At 30.2% G+C, this 11,438-nt stretch overlaps 2 protein-coding genes across 2 annotated transcripts in view; both read right to left on the minus strand.

Annotated features, from left to right (window-relative positions):
• Positions 1-3,214, minus strand: part of LOC106323149 — a 25,739-nt gene extending 22,525 nt beyond the window's left edge. Inside the window, exon 1 of the mRNA XM_013761310.1 lies at positions 3,101-3,214. Within this exon, the coding sequence (XP_013616764.1) occupies positions 3,101-3,214 (114 nt within the window). The remainder of the gene's footprint in view (positions 1-3,100) is intronic.
• A 2,703-nt stretch (positions 3,215-5,917) lies between these two features.
• Positions 5,918-6,964, minus strand: LOC106325516. The gene has a single exon (XM_013763564.1). The coding sequence runs from the start codon at positions 6,442-6,444 to the stop codon at positions 6,037-6,039; it is 408 nt and encodes a 135-aa protein (XP_013619018.1). The 5' UTR covers positions 6,445-6,964; the 3' UTR covers positions 5,918-6,036.
• Between the last annotated feature and the right edge of the window lie 4,474 nt (positions 6,965-11,438).

An 11,438-nucleotide genomic window follows, 5' to 3' on the forward strand; every position in this document is an offset into this window, starting at 1 on the left:
TCATGTACCATGAAAGAGAGTTTAATATATATTAATAAAAATATAGAATGTGTTTAGAAATTTTAAAACAACACTAAAGATCATAGGCTTCAGTATAAATAGCATTTACCGAAAAATCAATATTTTCGTAAGGATTAACACTTAGATTTTGAGAAAAATTAAAAAATATGAAAATACTGTTTTAGTGAATAGTTGCATCTTTGACTAACATACAATAATGGTCAAAGAGGTTTGAAACCTTTGTTGTCTCCTTTTTTCTAGAGAATAGCGTTTTTATAGTGGTTATTCCACCAATTTAGGGAGTATTATGAAGTTTTACTAAATTAATTGACAAAAAATTTAAACGATGCTCATGTACCTTGAAAGAGAGTTTAATATACAGTAATACAAATGCAGAATGTGTTTAGAAATTTTAAAACATAAAACAACTCTAAAGATCATAGGCTTCAGTATATAGAGCATTTACCAAAAAATCCATTATTTTCATAGTGGTTAACACAGATAAACAGATTTTGAGAAAAATATGAAAAATATAAAAATATTGTTTTAATGCATAGTTGCATCCTTCATTAACATATGATGAAGATCAAAGAGGTTTGAAACCTTAGTTGTCTCCGTTTTTCCAAAGAATATCGATTTTATAATGGTTAATCCACCAATTTAGGGAGTATTATGAAGTTTTACTAAATTAATTGACAAAAGTGTAAAACGATGTTCATGTACCATGAAAGAGAGTTTAATATATATTAATAAAAATATAGAATGTGTTTAAAAATTTTAAAACAACACTAAAGATCATAGGCTTCAGTATATAGAGCATTTACCGAAAAAATCAATATTTTCGTAGGGGTTAACACATAGATTTTAAGAAAAAAATAAAAAAATAAAAATATTGTTTTAGTGCATAGTTGCATCCTTCACTAACATACAATGAAGGTCAAAGAGGTTTGGAACCTTTGTTGTCTCCGTTTTTTCTAGAGAATAGCGATTTTATAGTGGTTAGTCCACCAATTTAGAGAGTATTATGAAGTTTTACTAAACTAATTGACAAAAAATTAAAACGATGCTCATGTACCTTGAAAAAAAGTTTAATATACATTAATACAAATGTAGAATGTGCTTTGAAATTTTAAAACAACACTAAAGATCATAGGTTTCAGTATATAAAGCATTTACCGAAAAATTCAATATTTTCGTAGGGGTTAACACGTAGATTTTGAGAAAAACTCCAAAATATGAAAATAATTTTTTAATGCATAGTTGCAATCTTCACTAACATATGATGAAGTTCAAAGAGGTTTGGAACCTTTGTTGTCTCCGTTTTTCTAGAGAATAACGATTTTATAGTGGTTAGTCCACCAATTTAAGGAGTATTATGAATGTTTACTAAATTAATTGACAAAAATTAAAACGCTGCCCATGTACCATGAAAGAAAGTTTAATATACATTAAAACAAATTTAGAATGTGTTTAAAATTTTAAAACAACACTAAAGCATTTACCGAAAAATTCAATATTTTCGTAGGGGTTAACACGTAGATTTTGAGAAAAACTCCAAAATATGAAAATAATTTTTTAATGCATAGTTGCAATCTTCACTAACATATGATGAAGTTCAAAGAGGTTTGGAACCTTTGTTGTCTCCGTTTTTCTAGAGAATAATGATTTTATAGTGGTTAGTCCACCAATTTAAGGAGTATTATGAATTTTTATTAAATTAATTGACAAAAATTAAAATGCTGCCCATGTACCATGAAAGAAAGTTTAATATACATTAAAACAAATTTAGAATGTGTTTAGAAATTTTAAAACAACACTAAAGATCATAGGCTTCAGTATACAGAGCATTTACCGAAAAATTCAATATTTTTGTACGGGTTAACACATAGATTTTGAGAAAATTTCCAAAATATGAAAATATTGTTTTAATGCATAGTTGCATACTTCACTAACATATGATGAAAGTCAAGGTTTGAAACATTTATTGTCTCCGTTTTTTTAGAGAATATCGATTTTATAGTGGTTAGTTCACCAATTTAGAGAGTATTATGAAGTTTTACTAAATTAATTGATAAAAAAAACTAAAGTGTTGCTCATGCACCATGAAAGAAAAGTTAATATATACTAATACAAATGTAAAATATGTTTAGAAATTTTAAAACAACACCAAACGTGTCTCCGATGATCAGGAGGTAGGTTGACAACGCACAATCCAACGATCCAAAATAAGCTTCGTTGGTCATATATAGCTGATGATGAATCGTGATAAAACTATAATTTATTAGATATGAAACTTAAATTAGTAAATTATTTAAGACTGACACATGTTAAATTTTTAAATTTTTAACTTTAACATTGAAAATTGGAAGCTTTTACATTTCAATAAATTGCAGTGTTCTTATTCGAAAATTTCCAAATTTAATGCATAAAATATAAAAAATGATAAAGGCCAAAATACCATAATCGCAGACCGATAGTTCTTAAAAAAGGAAAAAAAAAATGATACGATGTCAAAAAAGCGATGTAAAAAAAATAGTTCTTAAAAATGATAAACCGATAGTTCTTAAATTATCTTGAGTTAGACTTTATCGTTATGATATTATTCTTTCTGTTTCATTTTATTTGTCGTTTTAAGTTTATGTACACAGATTAAAAAAATATTTAATTTTACATATTTGCAAAATAAAAATATCATTATATGTACAACTAACTATATTTTAACTAATAAAAAAATAAAATAGAAAATATTATTATTAAATTTTATATTAAAATATATAAAATAACACTTAAAATGAAACAAAATTTTAATTGTAAAATGAAAATAATATGAAAGAGAGAGAGACTATGTGACAAATGAGGTCGCCCAAAGTTACTGGTGCCCCCCTCAGATATATAGGTGACAGTTAAGGTTTTTTCTAAAAAGTATAAATATTATTTATTTCCTTTTCTTCCCTTCCCATAAAAGGACAACGTTTCCGAATACAAAGCCGAGGAAATGAGAAACAAGAACAATATGGAACTCGCATTTGAAGAACATTTGAAGATCGGATGATAAAAAAAAAAAGAGTAATCTGGAGAAACACAAGAGAGAAAAGTTTACCTTTGTCTCAGATAAGTCTAACTGCATAGACTTGATCAGCATCTCCTTTTCAGCAACTAATCGTTTTGCTTCTTCGAGCTTCTCTTGCATCTCTTTCACCTGATTTCTCTCCATTGACTTCAAAACCTCTTCTTTCTCTGATAGTTTTGTCTGCAACTCACTCACTTGCTCTCTGAGTCTAGTAAGCTCTTCCTTTTCTTAACCAGCCAAAGCCTTTGCATTTTCACCATCCTCCCTAGTATCGTTCACAACCTCGGCGTCTCTCTTCTTTCTTCCTGGGACTGCTTGAGAACCATTTCTTCCCTTTAAAATCAAGTACATTCAAACACAAGTCAACAAGTGACAGAGCCAAAGCCTTGAACAAACAAGTCACCTTTAGAGATTCATTTGATTAAATGAAATGAAACTGAAACCCCAAACCACCCATTAAAGTTCTTTAACCAAAGTCTAAAAACACCAAGAAGGCAAGAAAGATTAGAGCATCTCCATCGGTGGGGTCGGTGGTTTGAGGTGTTAAACAAAAAAGAATTAATATTTTAATCTATCATATTTATATATATTAATTTAACTAATTTAAAAAGACATTGGCAAATGAAAAAATAACATGTGACATTAAAACTTAGCAACCGGTTCTAAAACCAAGGTTTAAAGAACCTCTTCTATCTTCTCTTTCATACTTCTCTATATTTATATTATTACTTTTTGGTTAGGAGCTTTCCTACAACCTCCCAATGGAGAAGGTCTTACTCCTGCAGACACAAAAAAAAAAGACGAGTCCTTTAAATGACCATTATACCCTCATCATGACTGACTTTTGCTCTTGCTGGGTTTTAAAAGTGTATTTTGTTCCCTTGCGTTTACATTTTATATTCTTTTCAAATTTGGAAAATGGTAATCTGGGACATGTATTACAAATTCATTTTGTTTCTTTTTTATATGTCACCGCCTAAACTCAGGGCGGATTCAGAGAAATTTTTTTGTTGGAGGCATAAGTAAAATTGTTCAAGAATTAGGAATATATTTGCTACAAACAATGGGGCATATTGAACTTATTCAATGTTTTGCATTGAATTTTGAAAAGTTATTGGGGTCAGATGCCACCTTCTCACAGAAAGCCACTGCCTAAACTTGTCTAGGGAATAGTCCTGATGGGATTACAATATTGGTAATTCTGATCGAATACGAATCATTGGTGCACCATCGTTATAAATACATGGCTGTGGCTCAGAACGAGAAACAAATGTCCTGTTTGGCTTTACGAGTTGCCTACATATGATGCAGAGTATGAGCAAAGGAAGAGCCAAAGAAGAACAAGTAGTACTCATGGTTTGGTTGTGTAAACCCTCCATATATCAGTTGTCTTTTGAATATTGAATAATGTGTATATTCGATGTTGATTGAGTCAAAACTTTTTCTTAGTTGTTTATGTTTTTATCCTGTATTGCGTCTGAGCCATGTGGTGATGGTATAGGCTTTAGGAGGCTTGCTTTTACATATAGAAGTAGAACATATCTCAAGTCCATGACCTATAATCGTTTGTTTCAAAACCATATCTATATAATAGTATTTTATATACGTATGCTGAGTAGGTGAGACTTTCACTTTTAACCCTACTAAATTGAATTAGAAACCCTTTTATGTGGAACCCATATACTTTTTCTAAACATTCCCCGGAACAAATCCTAACTAAATCGAATGAAAGCTGGGAAACAAATTACTTTGGGAAGGTTTCAGAATTGATTTGACGTAAGTATCAAACTATCAATTTGTAGTTGTGTAGCTTACAGCAGGAGGGGTGCATGTGAACAAATGTCAAAAAAAAAATTAGGGGGAAAATGAAAAAAATAAAAAGAATTGCAGAGACATACACGTGCAGAAGATATGTACCCTATGATCACAAAACATGTTTCCCTGTCTCTACCAAAGATACAACCAAAGATGATGGGTTCTAGTTTTTATGTCTCAATCTCTCTATTGTATACAACTCACTCTGTGTTCACGTGTGTGTTGTATGTGGCTATAGCCACAAACCAAATCTATGCAACGTTACTTTTTATATTATTCTAATGATCATAATTCTTGTACCTGTGGAGATCTTAGAATTCGTTCAACTATGATGAATATCAATGGAATATACATTGGTTTGGTTTATGAAATCCCGATATAAAATCTAGTTAGATTTTAATATTAAAATGTTTTAGTTTTGAATTTAAATAACTCGTCGATCGGTTTTAGTTCACTGTATATCGATGCATTGAGTTGTTCGTTATAAACTAGATAAAAATTAAATTTATATGTTATATTTTTATGAAGCGTAATTTTTGTTTATAGATTGTTAAATTTTGCTCACGAATGGCATGCTGTGATTGTTATAAAAAAAGGCATGCGATGATGTAGTAAACAAAACATGCTAAAATATTTAGCTAATTACATCTTATAAATACTTTACTTCTGTGATTAGCAACATCAACACCATTTTGGTGGGAAAAAAATTGTTATCATAAAATGTTATGCATATATTTTTAATGACTAGCTAGTACAAAAATTAATATATAGAGAGAGAATAGAGACAAATATACAGTAAGATGGCATATATGTATTTCCATAATGGGGTACTAGCTAGCTATGGTGACCATAAAGAATCATGCATTGATGTACATCGCAAAAGACCCAAGCTATCATCATCATTATCACCATATATAGCCACTATCATCATCACCTTCATCACTGTGTTAGTACTATGTTTTCGTTGTAAATTGTTTAACACTTCTCTAGAGTATCAACTAAAGAGGCTACTTATAGTGGATAATTAGCAAATCATCAGGAAGAAGATACATTTCCATCATTAAAACAAAAACGTAAACAAAGGACATAGCATTTGATCATGTAAAATGAAAACACTGGAACATAAATTAAATAACATAAAGTCAATAAATTCAAACAAACCCTCGTCTAACTGCACCGACGTAGCTATGAACTGCACTGTAGCTATCATTACCATCATCATGATTATAAACATCATCATTATCATAAGCATCGTCATCATGATTGTTGTTGTGAACCCTAGTCTCCACCAAAACCATCTCTTCATTAGCCTTCTTCTTTTTCTTTATTGAGTTTTGCTCCTCAGTATCTTGAGGAAGTTTGAGAGTTGATGTCGCTTCCATGGGACCAGAAGATGCATCAGAGTCCATTGACTCACCACCATCGCTATCCTCGTCATCACCATCTTCATAGTAACAGTCGTCATCAGGATCATGAGAATGTGAGGCTAAATACATTGTCCATCCAGATTCACAGCTGCGAGAAACGTCTTCGGTTCCAAAGCTCTTTCCAGACTCCATTTGTATACAATTACAACTCTTTTTAGTGGTCTATATAGAAGTGAACCCGAAGAAGAAACAAAGAGACCCAACAAAAGAGACCCACAAGAAAGTAAAAACCCTAAAAGTGAGAGAGTAACCACAAGAAGGTGAGATATTAAGTATAAACAATCTAACAAGCAAGTGTGTGTTTGTGTGTCTCTCTATATATATACATAAATGTAAGCGCGTATACATATCATGTAAGCGTGTATGTGTGAAGTGTATGTATGTGCATTTGATGATAAAAGACGACAAGATAAGGAGTTTCTTGAAGAAAAAAAAATTGGAAAAGGGGAATATTCTTCCAAAAAATAGAGAAAATGAAAATTATATGATTATTTTTGGGGAAATTAGAAGATAATTAGAGGCTGACTTTTATAAGATAAGAGGATGAGTTCATTGAGTTGGGTGGAAGGATAGAGATGGACAAGAGGTTGTATTTACAACACCTGAGCGTTGCTATTTATCTCTCATCTTCTTTCTGACCAAATAACAGCTCATAACCTAAATTTTATATACACAAATTAAATAGTACAAGACAAACATGAAACATACACATCCAATAATTAATTTCAATGTATAATTTTTTTAAATTTTTTAAAATACAACTAAAGCTTGAAGACACCAAAAAAAACCTCGAACCGGAATTGATTAAATATCCAAACATGTTTAAAATTTTGGTATATAGAGAAACGAAACCGAACCCGATCCGAACCGAAATATTTAGGATACCCGAATGTATCCAAAATATATTTATATACCTAAATATATTAATTATTTTTAGATTTAATGTATACTAAAAACAATCCAAAATATATAAGATATTTTTAAGTTATCTAAAATACTTGAAAATATATACAAATAGTCAAAAGTAAATGTCTAAAATAGCTAAAATATCCTCAAAACACCAAAAATTCTTGAAATATTCTCTATCAAAATATTTAAACCAAACCAATTTATATGTTAAGTTTAGGTATTTTGACTTATGTTATTCAAATTTATATGTAATATATTATTTTATTTATAGATTTTGAGAAATTTAAATTATATAATGAATTTTAAAATTTTAAAAATCATTTAAATGAGTTATCCGAACCCGAACCGAACCCGCAAAGATCCGAATCGAACCCGAAACCGAAATTTAGAAATACCCGAATGAGACTGAAATTTTTGACTTTGAAAACTCGAAACCCGGATAGACCCGAACCAAACCCGAATGGATATCCGAATGCCCATTCCAAATATATAATTTCGGAATATTGCTAAAATACATGGGTTAGTCTAGATATAAAACCTAAAATATTTTACTCAAGGTAACTAAATTGTCAAAAAAAAACTATTTTACTCAAGCTAAATTTGGTGAATATATATGGATCGGTAATTTTATAGTATCTAATTACCATGATCCACCTAATCAAAAACTATTTTATATCTAACCATGGAAAAGCAACCAGTGAATATTGACCGGTATTCTTATATATGGCCATGACTCAATATTGATTAGGTCATGGATATATGAGAAGTGTAAAACCATGATTCAACTAATCAAATACTATTTCACTCAAGCTAACTAAATTACCATATATTTGTATAATCATGGCTCTTGTCATCCATGTGTAATCTGGTAGAATTAAAGCTTTAATAAGAATTTGAACACCAAGACACCCTTTAATAAGAAAACCTCAGCAAAGAACTTAAGAAAACAAAATATGAGAGAGAGAGAGAGAGAGAGATAGATAGAGAGGCCCATAAATGGAGAGAGTTGATGAGAACAGCGAGAGTCCAGCTAGAAGCCGTGAAGGAGAGAAAGTGAAGTCTCTTATCTCGCAGAGATAGTGGTATCTTTTTAATTAATGCAATAACTCTAAACGTCATATCTTATAAACAAGGTAATTTTAGGTGTCATTGAGTTTGTAAAATTAGCCTTTCACTGTTTCGCATGTAGAAAAGATGATGTAATAAAGAGTTCATTATGATAATTAATTCATTTATTTTCTCGACAAAGTTAAATGCATACCCCTTCTACACACAAAACAAGTGTAATGTAAATAAGGAGTGCAAAATTTACATCAATGATTTGCGATCATATACAAAACGAGAGCATAGTATGTACACATACAATGTACAAATACTAATCAATGCTATTCTATATTTTAACGTGAAAGTATAGAGGACAACACTTATAACGAAGGAAATTGTAAGGGCATCTTCATCCCTACTCCATTTTTTTTCTAAAATGGAGTAAAAGTGAATATGGAGTAAGAAATACTCCAACCTAAATTCATATCTCACTCCATAATAAAATTTACTCTATAAATGGAGTAATCTATTTTTTGTTTGTTCATCACTCCATTATAGAATGGGAAATAAAGTAGGTTTGAAGCAAATTTACTTTATTTTTACTTTTATTATATTTTAGAGGAAAAAATGAGTTTTACATTGGAGATGATCATAGGGAATAGAATGTTTCCAAACTTTTTTTATTATGTTTCCATTTTTGCAATCTCTCGAATTGAGTCAATATGGTTGGGGAAGAATAATTATAATTTAAAGTTAAAAAGGAGAATAATTATAATCTGGTGAGAAAAATATTGGAAAATGTGTAATGTACATTAAATAAAGAGTAACAAAGATTATACTATCCTTGTGACTTGCGCTGTTCTGTCTTTCTTTAATTTACTGATGTTAAAGTCCTTTCTCTTCCTCAAAAAGTTCAAACATCTTTCGCTTGCTTTGTCACAACAGCAAATTAAATATAACATGCAGAAATTTACCTATATCAGGATTTATTTAATTCCATTACTTCTTCACATGCATATTTAGGATTACAGCCTTACAGCTACAGGCCATCACTCTAATTTCAGTTCATGATCATGTTGTGATGTTGAAGAATTATGGTCTTAATCAGATTTGATCAAAGAAAAAGAGGATATAAGATCAGTTAAATATATGACTATAATTTTACAAATATTACTATGTTACTTCAAAATGATATTTAACGGGAATTAAATTATCATTGGGAGTTTACAAGAGGTACTAATATTGCTAAATAATTGTGTAATGTTTTCTTTCAACTGAATTGCGGAATGTTAAAACTTAAAACAGCTTTTACAACGTTCCTGTTAATTACTAAACAAAAGCGTTCATAGTTTTTATAATCATAAGAAATTTGTGTAGTTACTACATGAATTATGTCGTCGCATACGTTTATTATAAAACGATCAATGTTATTATACTGGTGAACGCTGAAAAAATTCTGAATAATGTTATAGCTAAATGTCTGAATTTCTTTTTATTTTGTCACTGACATTAGATGCGATTAGGTTTTATTGGTTAGATATTTAAAGTTTCTGAAAATGGAACTATAGAGAGGTGTAGGTATAAGTGTATGATCATGATTTTGGTTGTGGGGAAGTGGGGAACTGTAGATCTTTTCACTTTAAGAGTTACAGAAGACAGAAGTTACGTTTAAAATAAATAGCGATCAGACATTTATCTTCCTGAAAATTGACTTACGTTCTTTATTTCTTTTGTTTCTTTGAAGTGACTCAAATCTGTAAAAGTAAAAGGTCGTACAATGATATATATGTTGTGTATTTTTTTCGATATATATTCTTCTTTTAACACCTCTCACTATATTCATATATAAGGAAATATGTATTTCATTTTTAAAAGGAATAACTCTTTCAACAACATGTTATCAGTATCTACGGCTATGCATTTATGTGTACCACTGTACCTAGTGAACAATCCTTTATGCATATCTTAAAATGCACGATGGCCTACACACTTTATACATACATGCATTATATGACAGCCAAAAATCAACCGATCAAGTTGTTAGTTTTGTAAAAAGAACATCAACTTGTGTTTCTCCCTATGTTACATGGAAACGCCGCGGAAACTAAATCGTGTGGAACCGTAGAATCGAAATTTTCAAAAAATTAGGAAATGTGTGCGTGTTGGAAGCATAGAATTGTTTTCAAAAGAATTAGGAAATGTGTACGTGTTTTAATCACTTGTACATTTAATTTTAGTTATTTTTAATAGTTCATAAATATCTGTCACAATATATTTGAATATATATGCACTATCTCTTATAAAAATTATTATGCACAAAGATAATTTATAGTAGTAGTTTTGATATTTGCATAATTTGTATTTCATTTATTTTAATACTATTTATTTTAGATTTTATATAAAATAAAAATATAATTTTATTTTTAAACTTATTCATGACACCAAATTTTTAAGATTGGAAGCGTCCAACGTGTTTTAAAAAAAAAAAATTTTTAAAAACGTATTGGAAGCGAGATTCCAGAAACTTCCACGAACTTCCAATTCTGATTACAGTTTCGAAGCGGACGTCTGACGAAACTTCCACCAGGGGTCTCCTTGCACTGGTTGAGAATCCTGAGACTAATGCATAAAATTATATGGAGAAATAATTTGTGCCTAAACAAAGTGGTAACAAACTTTAGGAATTAATATTTGGAAACACCGTAGCCTACTGGTTAAGGTTTAAAGGCTTCTACACCTATTTATGGGGTTCGAATCCCAAACTATGCAATGTATTGCATATTACAGGAAATCCAGGTTTCAAGTCCCGGAAAGAGCGATTTATTAAACAATTATGCAGACTACGGAAGAAAAGCTTACAATGGATCTTCAACATGGTGCAAATACATCTGGCCAAGCGTGGATTTTCGTAGGACGGCTGAGGTGATGCAGTTAGGCGTATGTCTTCATAAAGCAAGTAGTATTGTCGGTTGTCGAATCATCTATGTAATCTTTTTCATATCATAATTGTAAGATTATAATAAATCAGTCGTTAAAAAAAAAAACAATTAAAAAGTACATATAATTACACAATCTAACAAGATCTTTCTCTTAATCAGTTATTTAACAGTTTCGTTGGACAACAAGAATACGGTGTGACATTGATTCACGACAGAAGAAAAAAAAGTCATGTC

This window comes from Brassica oleracea, chromosome C2 (assembly GCF_000695525.1).
Source record: "Brassica oleracea var. oleracea cultivar TO1000 chromosome C2, BOL, whole genome shotgun sequence".
NCBI lineage: Eukaryota > Viridiplantae > Streptophyta > Magnoliopsida > Brassicales > Brassicaceae > Brassica > Brassica oleracea.

Excerpts from the sequence above, each read along its gene's own strand:
- LOC106325516 (XM_013763564.1), bottom strand. The coding sequence starts at position 6,444 with ATGGAGTCTGGAAAGAGCTTTGGAACCGAAGACGTTTCTCGCAGCTGT.